The 17,015-nt window shown below is 36.6% G+C and overlaps 1 protein-coding gene across 2 annotated transcripts in view; it reads right to left on the bottom strand.

Annotated features, from left to right (window-relative positions):
• Positions 1-688: 688 nt before the first annotated feature.
• The window catches only part of SRFBP1 (serum response factor binding protein 1), a 61,819-nt gene continuing 45,492 nt past the window's right edge, over positions 689-17,015 (bottom strand). For both annotated transcript variants that reach the window (XM_037165548.2, XM_037165547.2), the window contains exons 5-8: positions 9,979-10,060; positions 7,896-8,610; positions 6,215-6,252; positions 689-1,355 (exon numbers count right to left, since the gene is read on the bottom strand). In XM_037165548.2, the coding sequence (XP_037021443.2) occupies positions 1,171-1,355; positions 6,215-6,252; positions 7,896-8,610; positions 9,979-10,060 (1,020 nt within the window). In that variant the 3' untranslated portion in view covers positions 689-1,170. The remainder of the gene's footprint in view (positions 1,356-6,214; positions 6,253-7,895; positions 8,611-9,978; positions 10,061-17,015) is intronic.

Here is a 17,015-nt window from a genome sequence, read left to right as displayed (position 1 = left end):
ATAGAAGTAGAAAAAACAAATTTTCCATTCAACATAGTGTTAATTTTCTTTCTGCATAGTCTCTTCAAATTCCATCGCTAAAGTTGTCTAAATTTTTAAGCTCTTGGAAAGATGGAAATGAGTCTCCAGGGCTTATTAATTCCTGCTAACCAGAAGGCTTTCCCAGCCATTAACAGCACCAATGCACAGAAAACAAAGAATTTAGTTATTTTTATTTACTTAACCAAGAACCTTTAATATCTCCCAGAGCAGCAAAAGTAAAATTTTTGAAAGAATTTTTAAAATCCTATTTTCCTTTTAATGACAGTACTATGATGCATAGAGTCGTCCCTTCCTCAGTGAGTTTTCCCATCACTTTTTTGTTCGTCCCCCAGTAGAAATGCTTTTTCAATCCTACTTCCTTCCAAATCTGTTCATATCAATTCCAATCTATGATTCCTCAAAAAATGTTTCTACAAGAGCACATGCCATGTAATCAGAGGTTGTACATTCTGGATTTAACAGAAATATTTATATGCAGTGAAACATAAAACCAACTTTTGGTTGTGTTGCAGTATTCAAACAATGTATGTTGTCTAAATAATTGAAATATAATTCAGAAACCCAAGACTGTCCTGGAAAACTAAAAGAGTCAAAAAATACAAGATCACAAATAATTAAAACAATAAAAATTAGTATTTATTCATATAATTTATTAATCTGTATACCCATAATAAAGATTATTATCTTAAGCTTAATTTTGCTAACAAGAATAACTTATAGCAAAGGTGATCTATATTTTAAATAGCTACAATTCCTTACATTTTTTCCATTATTTTAAATGTATCTCAACATTTATTTTCAAGGCAAAGAAACACAGACCTAATCCAGTGAAGTACACTTCATGATAACCACAAATGGGGAAATCTGAGATTTATAAACTCAAAATTCTTTTATAAAGGGAACAGTCAGGGCATATTTTAAAAAACCAATGAATGTAGTTGACTTGTGGAAGGTTTATAGAAACATAACTTGAAAACACTTAAAAAGGAGAACTAAAGACAACAATAAACTTATTTCTACACCTCCTCCAAACAAACCTATTCGAATACGAGTTTAAATAATGGGCTGGAAAAAAACCAAAAGAAAACCAATTTTTTAGGTGGAAAAGTTCACAGAAAGAGGTACTGATCAATCATCAAATGTAATTTTCTTCCCCTGAAACACAGCGATTTTAGACTGCTGCTCCTTTCGCCTCCTGCTGGCTTCCCATGAGGGATGGAGAGGCAGCTGTGTGGGCTGTGCCGTGCCGTGGGGCCCTCTCTGTGCACGCTTCATCAACGGACTCTGCAGCTGAGGTTCATTCTGCTGAAAACCTGGGAGGAGAAAGCAACAATAATGAAAATTAACTGTATACCCAAACAACATAATAAGAGAAATATATTTCAAATTCTAAGTCAATATAAAGAAATTTAATTTTCCTGAAATGGAATACCTCACAATTTAAAATCTAAATCCAACAAGGAACAGTCTGACGTTGAAATATACACAAGCAGTCAATTTGCGGACACCTGCTTCCTAGTCCTTGTAAGTAGGTGTGTATTGTATAACTCCTCACATACGCTGTGCTCTCTTAAAAACCATCATTTGCTTATATCTGTGTGTGAAGCAGATGTAGCTAGAAAATACACATCTTTACTAAGATATGGAATCAGAAAATGTTATTTTTAAAGGTCTATTAATTTACTTTCTTTTGTTACTGGAAAAAGTTATAACTGCGAAGTAAATTAGTAAATACACTCAAATACAAGACAAATTTTTACTTTAGTCATGAAATTATATCCACCAGGTAGGAGAGGGGCAACTTGTACTCTAGTCCTTACAGCCTCTTACATCATCAGGCACTGTAATGATCTATATATTCTTCTGGCAATAAAGTCCTATGGAGGAGATATACTGGCTTGAAAAGACATGAATCAATGCATGCTTATAAAATCAAAAAAACAAAAACAGAGGCAAAAAGTTCATTATGTGTATATTAAGCAGTCCTGGGGATGCATAATTTTCCCACTGCTATTTAGACATCACTGTCAGAAGCCTTTAAAAGATCTCCTTAAAAAGCAAAAGGGGGGAAATTGGGACGACTGTAATAGTACGAACAATAAAATATTTTGAAAAAGCAAAGGCATGTTTTATAAATAAGTGTACACAGTGTGATACTATTTCAAAAATATCACTGCACAGATTAAAAATGTCCCAATTTTGTACAAATGTCCCATATTTTGTATAAATCATATGTGCTCTATAAATTTATAATGTTTTGTACAAATCATATGTGCTCTATAAATTTATAACTCAAAAAGTGGCTCTAGTGGTGGAAAATGAAGAGTTAATGTTTAATGAAAGTGTTTCGTGACAACTAAGATTTGAGTGATAAAGTATTTCTAGACTGATATTTTTATAATTATGCAAAGTAAATTCATATGTGTAAAGAAACTGATAAATACTGTAAGTATATAAGTTAAGCAAAACATCAAACTCTTTTACGTGGGTGTCCTCACTAGGAACACAATGGGGATGGCTTCAGTTTAGTTACCCTACGTTTGTAAGAATATGGTAAATGAGGTGGGTGGCCACGTGTCTGCCAAACCCAGTCTTCTTTTCCTTCTATGTGCACAACCATAATGCATTTCCCATCATGCTACAATCAGATACGTCCGTGTAAGTGAGTTATAGCCAAGAGAATGTGAATAAAAGGCCTGACCGTAAAATCCTCACATTCAAACTTCTATTCTCTTTTATTTTTTATAGTACATTCCCCAAAAGGCATCAATAATCTTTTTATTCTTTCTAACCACTTACCCTGGTGCTACAAATTCCAGACATGGAGCCTGCTTCCCATGTTCTCAGTACTGTTTTACCTGTCTTTGGCACACAGGATGCTCACTTTTCAGGCTCGGTTCTCTATTTTCTTACCACCTATCACCAAAATGCTAAGCCAATGCCAAGTTTCTATATTATTTTAATGGTTCCACCCTACTTTAGAATACCAGTTGCAGTATTATGCATAGTAGACAATAATGGATACCTATCAAATCTCTACTTATTTCTCATTCATCACCGTCTGTCTGCTCCCTGCAGTTTTTTCCATCTGCGCCTCTAGGAGTTCGTTCCCTTTGCTCAGGTAGTAAATGGGTTGTGTGCCTTCGCATTTTTCCTTCAACTGGTTGACAGGTTTCATTGTAGTTAGTTTGACCCTCCTTTGCCACTACATATTTGGTGAGTTGGGGACAGGCAGTTCTTTTTTTTTTTGATGCTCAGGTGACCAAACTTTGAGCAGCCACATCCATGAGACTGATGGAAAGCACCCTAGCACATCATCACTCAGTAACCCTGGGCTTTGAGCGGGATGGGACTCTGGGTGGGCCTCACTGGGAAGGAGGTTAAGTGTGCTCTGTATGTAGGAAGAAGAGTGAAATGGGAGTCTGGTGATCAGAAGGATGGTCATTATGTGTTCAAGAAATTCTACTTTCTTTTTACTCCTAGCTCCAGAGTTAGACTGCATTTTTTGCTCCCATGTGGCTAGACAGAGTCACATACTTGAATTTTGGCTAATGAAATGTCAGAATTGATTCCTGACACTTTCAGGCCTGGCACATGATAACTCCTGCAAAATTCTCCATGTACTTTATTCCCTTCTGTTGGCCAAATGAAGAATATCTGGGACCTGGATGAGGAAAAAGCCAAAAGAAGCTTGATCCTTGAATGACCCTCTGATGATTCATAGTGGACTGTAAGGTGAGGGGCAAATAAGCTTTTAAATTTTTTAAATATATCTTATTGATTATGCTATTACAGTTGTTCCATTTTCTCCTTCACTCCCCTCTACCCTGCATACATCCTCCCACCTACATTACTCCCCTTTAGTTTATTTCCATGGGTCATACATAAGTTATTTAGCTTCTACATTTCCTGTACTATTCTTAACCCCCCCCCTTTCTATTTTCTACCTACCATCTATACTATTTATTCTCTGTACCTTCCCCCTTCTCTCCCCCTCCTACTCTCCTGTTGCTAACCCTCCATGTGATCTCCATTTCTGTGTTTCTGTTCCTGTGCTAGTTGTTTGCTTAGTTTGTTTTTGTTTTTGGTGTGGTTGTTAATAACTGTGAGTTTGCTGTCATTTTACTGTACATGTTTTTTTATCTTCTTTTTTCTTAGATAAGTTCCTTTAACATTTCATATAATAAGGGCTTGGTGATGATGAACTTCTTTAACTTGATCTTATTTAGGAAACACTTTATCTGCCCTTCCATTCTAAATGAAAGCTTTGCTGGATTGGATGTTAAGTCCTCGCCTTTCAGGACTTGGAATACTTCTTTCCAGCACCTTCTTGCCTGCAAGGTCTCTTTTGAGAAACCAGCTGACAGTCTGATGGGAACTCCTTTTTAGCTAACTGCCTCCTTTTCTCTTGCTGCTTTTAAGATTCTCTCATCTTTCATCTTGGGTAATGTAATTATGATGTGCCTTGGTGTGTTTCTTCTTGGGTCCAACTTCTTTGGGACTCTCTGAGCTTCCTAGATTTCCTGGAAGTCTATTTCCTTGGCCAGATTGGGGAAGTTCTCCTTGATTATTTGTTCAAATAACTTTTCCATTTGTTGATTTTCCTTTTCTCCTTCTGGTACCCCTATAATTCAGATGTTGGAACGTTTGAAGATGTCCTGGAGGTTCCTAAGCCTCTCCTCTTTTTTTTTTTTGAATTCGTGTTTCTTCATTCTTTTCTGGTTGGATGTTTCTTTCTTCCTTCTGGTCCACACTGTTGATTTGAGTCCCAGTTTCCTTCCCATTACTATTGGTTCCCTGTACATTTTCCTTTATTTTACTTAGTGTAGCCTTCATTTTTTCATTTAATTTGCAACCAAATTCAACCAGTTCTGTGAGCATTCTGATCACCAGTGTTTTGAACTGTGCATCTGATTGGTTGGCTATCTCTTTCTCACTTAGTTGTATTTTTTCCTGGAGCTTCCATCTGTTCTTTCATTTGGGCCATTTTTTTGGTCTTGTCATACCTGTTACGTAGTGAGGGGTGGAGTCTTAGCTGTTCCCCAGGGCAGGGCAATCCATGTCCCTGTGTCGTAATGCTGTATGTGGGGGACGGGTCTGAGAGGGAAAAATGTTCCACTCTCTGCCAACTTTTAGTCACTTCCCCCCCTTTCCACAAGCAAATTGGGCCCTTCTGGTGCTGATTCCTGTATGGGTGGTGTGTATATGTTCTAGGACCCTGTGGGTCTGTCCAGTGAATTCTCCTGTGAGGCTGGGAGTTTTTCCCACTGCCTCAACCCCCACACGTGTTCTCAATCAGTGGTTTGAGGCTTTATTTCCTGTGCAGGAGCCCTGGGTTGTGAGGTCTATTTTGCTCCCCAGTTGTTTCTCCCAGTTTATCTGCACATGAATGTGGGACCGCCCGGTCCACAGTCTGCAATCCACCGCCTGGCTGGGTCCACCTGCTGCTGCCTTGCCAGCCAGCTGCCGCTGTGGCCTTGCCTGCCCCAGTCCTCCAGCCACCGCCTTGCCTTAAGTCCTCTCTGCTCAGCTGTCTGTCTCCACCCCTCCTACTGGTCTGGATGGATGTGTCTTCTTTAACTACTTCGTTGTCAGACTTCCATATAGTTCAGTTTTCTGCCAGTTCTGGTTGTTTTTGTTTTTAAATTGTTGTTGTCCTTCTTTTGGTTGTGCGAGGAGGCACAGTGTGTCTACCTATGCCTCCATCTTGGCCAGAAGTTGATATATTTTTAAGTTTTAAATCAGGAGAGTTTGAAATATACACAGAAGTCAGCCTACCCAAATATATTAAACTTGGTTTATTATAAATTAACTTAAAAGTACTTCGATTTTACTCTCAACCCAGAAAGTGACATACTTGTTACTGAATGTTTAACAGGATGGCATTGACTAAGGTATAACTTATACAAATTACTTAAAGAATGAGTTCAAGGTAAATTAAACAGACCCAATATTTCCAAGTAATTTTTGTCTATATCTTTTCCACTGACAGGACATAAGGGAAAAACCACTGAAATTTAAAACTATACTGATAATTGTAAGATGCTCTGTTCCCATTTCTGTATGTATATAATTCATTTGGGCTATCAAGCAATCAGAATATTTCATCCTTCCACTTTGGCAAAACACTGCTTAATTGCATATGGATGTGAGGCAGCCATTAATAACATACCTGGCATGTTGCTTTTCGGAGCCTGTTCTCTGTAACTTCTAAAAGAAGAAAAACACCATTAGGACTTTAAAAAGATAAATAAATCTTCTGACCTAACAATCAGAGAAAGACAAGTGCCATATGATTTCACTTTTATGTGGAATCTAAAGAACAAAATAAATGAACAAACAAAATGCAAACAGACTTACAGATAGAGAACAGACTGATGACTGCCAGAGGGGAGGGGATTTGAGGGACTGGGTGAAAAAAATGAAGGGATTAAAAAGTACATGCTGGTAGTTACAAAGCAGTCACGGGGATGTAAAGTACAGCACAGGGAATATGGTCAATAATACTGTAATAACTATGTATGGGGCCAGGTGGGTACCGGAATATTGGGGGCAACCCATGGTAAAGTACATGATTGCCCAACCACTATGCTGTACACCTGACACTAACGATGTTGAACATAAATTGTAACTGAAAAATAAAATTTAAAGAAAGAACTTCTGACTTAAGAAGATAACGTAATAAAAATGATGATAAAACTCAATCAATGGACTCCCTCATCCCACCAGAAATCTATAAGAAAACTATAAAAACCCCAGGTTTTAGCTTCATCAAAGGTTTGTTAGGCCCAGTATTACTACAGAAACATATGGGAACTTTCCTCTATCTTCACAGGAGCTTCTGGTTATAAAATATCCTCTGGTTACTTTGTGTCTATCTATTCTTGAGGACCATCTAGACAAAGAATTTCAAAAATCTTCTCATAAGAGGAATGAGTCACATATAATAAATATTGAGATTTACACTTTGTGGGAGAGGAAAGAAATAGTGATGTGTTATTTTCAAATGAGAAAAAAATGTTGCCTTTTGAGGCATGCTTGGGAGATGTAATATTTTAATTATTTTCAAGGCTCCAAAGATGGCTGTGTGTCTTTTCCATACTCTCTTACTTCTTTCTTTCAACAAATTTTCAACATCACAATTTCTATTCTATTAAAAATGATCCCTGAGATACAAATATACAGCAAAACAGTTTACTGAAGAAAACAGCTGTTACCGAAGAAATGAGCTTACCATGTGCAGCTATCCCCTACCTGATTAAAAATACATATAAAAGTAAATATACTGATTTATAGCAGAACGGCTGTGAAAAGTGGTTAACAGCAGGGAGAGAGACAGCAGACTACCAAATATAAAGCAGTCTGGAGAAACAAGTTAGGGCAAGCAGCTACATGTACTGAAACAACAATACATAATAAATTGATTGACGTTTACAATAATGGCCCTAGGTTAACAACAGTAACAAAAAATCCCCAAACCAACCATATTTCTGTTCATAAAGTTTTGTTTAAAAGGTGAGATATGTGAGACATTTTCAGGAGTTTTCATCAAAAGCCAACTCAAAATTTCAAAAGTCTGATAACTGAAGGGATAAACTTAAGTTTGCTAGAGAAATTATTTGGCTATTACACCTTATTTTCTTATGAAGTTGAATGAATGTGTCATTGCCGTATGCGTATTTGTATCTATCATCCCTATATAAAATTGGAGAGGTCAAAGTCAGAGGTTGTCTTTTTGTACAAATGAGAATTATGTATGACAGGTAACCTCTTCTCTCATTATTATTAGGATGTGTAAATATTTAACATTTTAAAAAGCTAGTAATTATTTCAGAACACAAAAATATAATTACCTTCTAGAGCTTTCGGATCCAGATAAAGAGTGGAAAAACACTGATTCAAACTTCCTTCCTTCTGTACTTGGCTTGTTTTTGCCACTTCTTACACCCTGATGGATTTCAAGTATATTCTCTTCAGGGGACACCTTTTGGGTGGATTTTTGTTCTACAATGGAAGAATGGCAACTACTTTCCTTCTTTCGTGTCCGTCTGACTTTTCCGATGAAAAAGTCGTCACCACTGTCACTATCCTCAGACGTGGAAGACTGGTTGTAAAACCTTTCTTCTGTGCTGTCATCAAAATACTCCTTCTCTTCTTCGTGTAATTCTTCTCCGTCACTGTTTTCACCAAGTGGGCTCTTAGGTGCTTCATTTTTTTTGTTTTGACATGAAAGTTTCATTTTTCGGTTAGCAGGTATTTTCTGGGGTTCACAGGGAACTACAGAATCCTTTTCAGAAGGCTTTGATGGAGAATTTGGAATGTCCACGGTTTTGGGTCTGTGTTCTATCTTGGCTATTTTTTCTTTTGAACTATTTACTGATTTCTTTGCCAACATTTTGGCTTCTTTGTCTTTTTGCTCACTAATAACAAGAGCTCCTTCATGCTGTAACTTAATGGCATCATCGCTTGAACCTGAAGTGTCCTTGGAATAATTTTCTTCTGAAGCATTCTTTGATGACTGAACTTCAGTATTATTTTGTCTCGCATCTTTAAAGGCTTTGACAGCAGCTGCAATAGAAATAGTATACAACTTGTATCAGCAGTGAACAAATAATGTAAAATGTCACTGTTTAGTACAGTATTTCTAAAATTATTTAGAAACACTTAGGATTATTTGTACATTATAGTAAATACAATCATGTACCACACAACGACATTTCCATCAACAATGGACAGTATATATGACGGTGGTCCCGTAAGATTACAGTGGAGCCTGGGGGGTGTAGCAGGCTATACCATCTACTTGTGTTAAATGCCCTCCCTCTATGATGTTCACAGAATTATGAAATGCTCTAAAAATGCACTTCTCAGAATGTATTCTTGTCGTTTTGTGATGCATAACTGTGTGTGTGTGTGTGTGTGTACAGTGAATGGGTCTGAATTCACAAAAAAAAATCCACTGACTTTTTAGAAACCAAACTTAAAAGAATGCTCAGGAGTATCCATTTAAAATCTGAAATTAAAAAAAGAAAAATTCCTGGCTGGTGTGGCTCGCTAGATTGAGTGCCGGCCTGCAAACCAAAGGATCGCTGGTTCAGTTCCTGGCCAGGGACACACCTGGGTTGCAGGCCAGGTCCCTGGTTGGGAGACACAACAGAGACAACTACACAATGATCTTTCTTCCTCCCTTCCCTGCTCCCTAAAATTAAATAAATACAATCTTGAAACAAAAATACCTCCCAGCATTTCATGCCTTGGAGTTTTGAAAAATAGTAAAAAGTCACTAAATGCAAATATATTTTTAAAATGGCAACTTTAATTTCTGTAGGAATAATATATTGATATAATTGTAGAGCATTATAAATTGGCTTTCAGACATAAAAATAAATATCTTTGGTGATAAAAACATTTAATTCTTTCAATATACACACATAAATGAAAATTATGTTGGCTAAGTAATGGCAAAATCACAAGTAACAATATGAATTACATCAATAATTAGAAAATCAATTGTATTCAACATTACCACGAACATATAGTATATACTCACCTATCAGAACTGAGGAAAGAACACAGATTTAGTTTTTCTTCGGATATCAGATACCTTCCATATTTTCAAGCCCATTCCCACACATGGAAATATTTGCCCTGGCTGGTGTAGCTCAGTGGACTGAGAGTGGGCTCTGAACCAGAGGGTCGCTGGTTCGATTCCTAGTCAGGGCACATGCCTGGGTTGTGGGCCAGGTCCCAGTGAGGAGTGCGTGAGAGGCAACCACACACTGATGTTTCTCTCCCTATCTCCTTCCCTTTCCCTCTTAAAAAAAAACCCTTGAAAGGATAAAGAGCCAAAAATACAAATAAATCAACAGCCACTTAGTCAAAATAATGGGCACAAATACATTTAAGTACATGGTTTAAAAGTCATTTAATTCATACCTTTGAGCACATCTATTTTTTTCTTCAGAAGGGGGTGCGTTGCTAATCGGGCAGTCGCTCTTTCAGTTGCAGTAGAATCAGGCTGTAAATTGAACAATAAAATTCTCACTGACAAAAACACTATATTCTTTGGGTACTTAATATCTTTCCAAAATTGTGATAAGCATCACATGTGATATTAAAAAAAATATAGCTCACCCTTTCAAAGAACCTAAAAGACCAAATTAAAACTAAATTAATATGAATTATAAACATGCAGCATTAAGCTCAATGATACAACTTATGACTCTTTTAATGTACGCACTTTCATTTGATACCTAGAAATGATCTAATCCTATATATTTACATTTTGTCCAGTATTATCATTGCATTCTCACCTCCCACCAATGCCTAGGTCATAGCCAACACTATAAAATAGGATGATGATTGAATATGAACAGATTACACCTAATATTTAATGTACTTATAAATTTAGATACTTTATAATTTGGGTCAACTGCTTTAAAAATCATATGTAGGCTGATACTTCCAAATTTCTACCTCTAGCTCTAACTCGAGCTATAGACTCATATAGCCAACTACCTACTTGATAGTTAAAAAGAGAATTCTTTTTCTTCTCAAACCTACTTTTACTATTACCTTTCCCATCTTATTGCACATAATTTCAATTTTTCTCGTTGTGCAGGCCTAAAACTCAAAGGATTCCTCCATTATACTTCTCCTTCCTTCACATCTCAAAATGAATTCTTCAGCAAATTATGTGGTTCCAACTACAAAATACACGCAGAACCAGTCACTTCTCACCATTTCTACTCTTATTGTCTTTGACCAACTCACCAACCGTCTTCTCGCTCGGACCAGTGTCATAAGTTCACACCTGGTCACCCTCCTTAACATCTTGCTTCCCCATAAACCCATTTGCCCTCTAACAGTCCCAGTGAATTTTTGTATATAATCAGGTCATGCTATCAATTGTTCTTGACGCTTAGGCTATTCCATTGCAAGATCTTCTCTACCTGGAATACTCTACTTTCAAAGACTGATCCTCTCACTGTAGTCAGGTCTCTGCTAGAATGTTATCTAAATTAACAACAGTTTCCATCACTCCTCATTTATTTCACACACCCAGTACTTCATGCCAGTGCAGATATCTGCTTATCTGTAAAGCAGACTTTGTCTTCTTCACTGCTGCTACAGACCCTGTGTCTACAACAGTAATAGTAAGAGTAGCCTGGCACTCAATAAACGTTTCATAAAGTGAATAAATTTCATTGGTGTCTTAAAATAGAACTACCAGCTTCAAATGTCTGAATTGTGAATTTATCCTACATGGTAAATAGCCCAGTATAAGGATTTTTCCTCCTTCCAGTAATACAAACTTATGAGTATCTTAGCAAGATGAAGGCAGTTTGAAATCTATTCTGTTTGAAACACTATCTAGGTAATGTCACCCAGAATTACGTCTTTAAATTACACCTGGTGCAAATCTTGCAACCAGGACCACCTGAGTCACTCAGTAACAAGCCGGGCTGCTGAAGTTTATGGGTCAAACATGCTTGCTTGAGTTTTACAAAAAGCATAGTAACAGCTGTAGTACAGAACCCCCAATAAAGGACGTGATTTTTCAGTCTGAAAGGACTCAACACAACATATTAAAATAGAGTAACATCAGAATATCAAAGTTTACAAACTTTCAGAAGAAAAAAAACAAAACAAATCACCAAAAAAAAAAAATTTCAGGAATCAGAATCAAAGGTCAAAAGACAATGGAGAAATGCTGCTATATTTCTGTAGAAAAATAATTGTCAAACTAGGTAAGAATAAAAATATTCTGAGAAATGTAAGGTTTTAAGAAGTTTACATCCCTTGAACCTTTTTTCCAAGAAGCTACTGCTCCACTAAAATGAAGGACACAAAAACATGAGGAAGGCATGGAATATAAGGAAGAGGAGATCCAGGCAACTGGAATCAGCAGGATGGTGAGAAAAGATTTCGATGTAGAATGCCTGGTGTATGAAATGACTTTGGAGGGGATTTCAGTAACTGTCGAGGAGTTTGGTGTTACATTAGAAAGAAGACAGAAAACTAACAAAATAAACATAACAATGATAAAGCTTTAGGAAATAGAAATATTATGTAGAAAAGGAAAAGTAACTACTCACTACGTGACTTCTAGTCAAAATAATCATGAAATGTTCAACTGACCTAAATCTGACTGACATATATTAGGAGGACGAAGAGGTACATAAACGACATGGAGGAGGAATGAGATCTAAATCCTTACAGACCCATAGCAGGATGTCAACAGCTACGGCTTACAGTGTATTAATGAAAAAAGAATGACGTGGGGATAAATTCCATAAGAATCAACTGAATTGGAAAGTGGGGAAAAATTAATAAAGACCTGTCAGTTTCAGAAAAAAACCTTGTAGAAGTATTTGATTCCTGTAACGGGTGGTGGGCTAACTGGCCCATGTGCCAGTTCGTTTACTTGTATACTAGATATGGTTGCACTATGTCACAGTGGCAGAGTTGAGTAGTTGTGACAGGCACTGCAAGGCCTGCAAAGCCTAAAATATTTACGATAGGGTCCCTTTATGGAAAAAGGTGTGTGTGACACCTGTTCTAAATTACATGTAAGTAGAATCCTTCATGGGGATAAACTAAAAAGTTTTTAAAAATCAGCAGGTTCATGATGTTTAAAAGTTAAGTTCCAAACAAAAACATCACCAACAGCCACTTCTGTTGCCAAATCAAGGCAACTGGTTATAGCACTAACTATGCCTCCTTGAATGGTGACATAAGTGAAGACGCTGGCTTAGTGGCAAAAATCTGATACTCAATGCAGTGCCAATACCCTTCAGTCCTCAGGCCAATTTCCAGAACATTCACATGTAATGTAAATACAGCAACAGTGACAACAAAAACAACCAGCCTTGACAACCAACCATTATACACACCACAGGAGCCGCCCTTCTTCAGGTTACGAGGAAAAAGACAACACTCTAGCAACAGCTCTTTAACTGCTTATTTCAGAATAGTTCCTGAAGCAACTAAAAATCTGCTTCAAAGATAATCCCCAATACATGAACATATGTATTTATAAAACAAATAAATTAAAAAGCAACTATTCTGATCATAGGGGTTACTTTCACATTTTTAGGTAAAATGTTCTAGGAATCCTAATAGGTTTTGACAATATATTCATGTATAATTGCCCAAAATGTATCTACTACTGTTCCCAAATCCCTGCTCTGACAACTTGCTAAAAGCTGTGATGAATTGGGTGCTTTCCTTTCCAGAGTTAGCTACAACTTTCCATCTTAGTTATAAAAAGTTTCAGAAGAGCAGTGGTAATACCTGAATGTCTAATGTCAACTAGAGGTAAATACTGTTGTGTTAACAATCATTTTATGATGGAGTTTATTTACCAATGTTATTTCTCTGCCCTGAAAAACATCAGAGTGGCTTAATGATCCAATTTCAGTAAGTTCTGTATTTTTTTAAAAGGCGCTACAATAAATTTGGAATTTTACAATTGTGTATTTATCAAATAAATAAAGGTGTTATCTGTTATATCTTTCTTTATAACTGTGTATTTATGCTGCAAACTTTGTGGAGGATTTATTTGGGGGAAAATACCAGGCTAACAAGAAGTGAGATGAATTTTTAAAAAGTCATCGCACTGCATAATCCCAGGACTGCCACTCACCCGGGAGCTGCTGCAACTGGAGTTGTGCAGGGTACTAGTTAATGCAGCCGCATGTGATAGCAGCGTGTTCACAAATACAGGCTTGTTAGGAAACTGGCTAGGTAATCTTGAGAGCAAGTTAAAACTGCTGATATAATTGTTAAATAAAATATTTGATCTGTATTCCCTTTACCTCTTGTTAAAATTTAAAATTTTTAAAAAGATTTTATTTATTGATTTTTAGAGAGAAAGGGAAGGAGAGAAGGAGAGAAGGAGAGAAACATCAATGTATGGTTGCCTCTCGTGAGTCCCCTGCTGGGAACTGGCCTGCAACCCAGGCATGTGCCCTGACTGGGAATCGAACCGCGATCGTGTGGTTCACAGGCCCACGCTCAATCCACTGAGCTACACCAGCCAGGGCTAAAAGTTAAATTTAAAAAATTAAATGAATGACTTTTAATTGCTTTATGAGGAATAAAGTTAAAGTCAATTTAAATTGTTAAATTTGACATTTTTTACTTAGGAGAAAGAAAAATTTAAATGATTGCTTGAATTTATAAAATTTGATTTTTAACTGACTTTCTTTAAATCGAAAAGTTTAAGAACTACATGTATCAAGGTCAGGTTTCTAATTTCAGTGTAGTATGAGAATAGTTGTTGAAATACAAGTTTTGTTTCAAATTGAGACAACTTTCTTTCATTTTGTGATCCAACTCCAGGCCCCTCTCAAACCTTTGTGGAAAGAAATCAAATATAAACAATAAGCAAAATGGAACAAAAGAAAGAGGCTTGTGCAACAAGCAGGCTCAGTTCACACCTTCAGCACTGCTTTGGGTCCCTGCTGCAATTTGCTACCAGCACTGGGTTAGTGTAGGGACTCAACAGAACAGGCAGGCAGCCTCTGCTGGAACAGACTTGGTTTCTCTCTCCTTAATTCCTCTCCTGTCCATCTTCCCTCCTTCACTTACTCTCTCCCTCTTTATACTTAGTCATATTTATACTTGCATTTGCATTAAACATGACTTGTTATGTGAAGGCATGGTGTTGTTATACATAAAGACAAACACCCTCTTTTGAGGCTCATGATCTTGTTCTAATTTAAAAGGTTAAGACTAATGTACAAATAACTATTCTAAAGTAGAATGTGATAAACTTTACAGGACAGAAAATTTGTGGAGGTTTATAGGAAAATTTCAAATACTGTCATACACCTTAAATTTAAATAAATTTATTTTGAAGCTTGTAAGGCTAAGTAGTCTGTGAACGAATAGTTTCTACACCTGCATGAAAGTCTTTACAATACTGAGGGTATGAAAGAAACCGCAGCTTTCCTTACTTAAAGTTGACACAATGTCTGCCATGGAAAATGCTCAGGAAACTGTGGTTTAACACACCTCCAGTTTCTTCCATTTCAAATAAATTAAGTAAAAAAGGGAAAACACCTAATTTTTTAATGGAAAATTTTTATTTTGGCATATGGGATTTACTGTGAGCACAAAGCATTTGGTGTTCAATTTTGAAGGGAATTTTGAGAATGTACATGTAAATATAAACAACGGTCTAAAAATGAAAAAGCTCTTACATGCAACATCCATTCCTTTGAAATGACGCCTAAAACAAACTGGCTGTACATGAACTGGTAGAAGCAGGATGCTAGCAGCAGTACTTTCAATATTAATTGAACTTAATTTCAATTCTAGGTTTTACCTAAAGATATAAATCAACACATGAATATTTGTACTTACTAAAACACATTTAGGGAGAAACAGTCCATTCAACTGAATTTGAAGAAGTGTGGCAACTAAGCAAACTAAGGTTTATAGTTCCACATTGAAGGGACCAGGAGACTTTTTGCATTTGTTGAACCCATAATCCCTGTAACATCATGATTCTAAAATAGTTTTACATACATGGAAGCTCACTCCATCCTTTTGTCCTACACTTTCATCTTATAGGCTGAAACAAGAAACTTGGGTTTAGACCTTAGACCTGCCATTTCCTAATGCCTGACTATAGTATATTTTTTACCTTTTTTGGCCCACTGTCTTATCTGTTAAATGAGGTTATCATCATCTTCCCTGAGAAAGCTAACATATATAAAGCACCTAATTAGTCAGGCAACTGGTACATGTTAACAAATGTCAATTTGCTCCCCCTTATCCTAAAATTATTTAATAATAACTGTCTTTTATTTTCTACTGGATTACACAGTCCTGTAGAAAATACTGTCACCTATTCCCTTTATATATTCCACAGTGTCTAGCCAACTGCTAAGAATGCAACAGATGTTTTGAACTGAGATGCCCCTAAACACCTGGCAATAGCTGTCTGGAAATGTCAGCGCCCCAGTCCCTAAACTCTCTATCTACCTTTAAACTCTCATCATACACATATTAACTGGCTACTTAACCATTCTACCCCCTTTCCTTTATTTGAAAAATAAAGCACTACTGCTATTATCACACATACACACTCATGTGCACACACACACACAAGAATATTTTCTGTATGCAATGACTGTGTTGTAGTTTTTAAAGATCAACTGAGATAAGAAATGCATCAAAATTTGTGCAAGTTGTAAAAGGTTACACAAATTGGTTCGGTCTGCTCTACTCCAGTGGTCACAGAACCTCAAATGTGTGGAGCTTTATGTAAGTATCCTTTTACTCCTATTTGGTCATCTTCCACTGAGCTCCCTTCCAATGGCAAACGAATTATTAATCAAGTCTTCCCTCCCAAACAACCACTGCCTGCTTCATTTTTTGTTAGGGAGCTTTAATTTGTTAACAGATTTTGACATGGAAGAATTTGAATCCAATGGAAGGATATCACAAGTGAAATAAAATAGTAACAAAATCACAGAAATCAAATAGCCTAGGAGGAAACGGAAAGGATTCTTAGGCAGGGCAGTTTCCCTTGGCTTTAAATCCCTCAAGGATCTCTAAAGAACTCTGATGAAACAGAACTGTTTTCCCTTCCTTCCTTTCAACCTCCCTTCCTTCCTCTTTTTTTGGAGGAAGGTACAAAAGAGCAGAAACAAATCAGGTTTCACTTCACAACATTTCAGTCATAAAGATCCTGAACTTTTTATCTAATTATTACTATATGTCACATGCCTACAAATCCAGTTACATACAAATGACTTTACTATTACAAAATACTGGTAAGCTAATATAGATGTTTGTTTCCCCACTTTCAATTTAAATGATATTTCAAACACTAGAAGGTTGAACAAAGGGCTGTAAATGGAAGACAGACCATACCCTGAAATACTCGTTTTACACATATTACACATACATTAACTGCTACTAAACTTCCCAAAGTGAAAATAATCTGGCTGAGAAGT

This window comes from Artibeus jamaicensis, unplaced genomic scaffold, assembly GCF_021234435.1.
Source record: "Artibeus jamaicensis isolate MK-2021 breed Jamaican fruit bat unplaced genomic scaffold, CSHL_Jam_final contig_402, whole genome shotgun sequence".
Classification (NCBI taxonomy): domain Eukaryota; kingdom Metazoa; phylum Chordata; class Mammalia; order Chiroptera; family Phyllostomidae; genus Artibeus; species Artibeus jamaicensis.
Note: the sequence above shows the minus strand (reverse complement) of the source record. Positions and strands in the feature narration are given on the sequence as shown.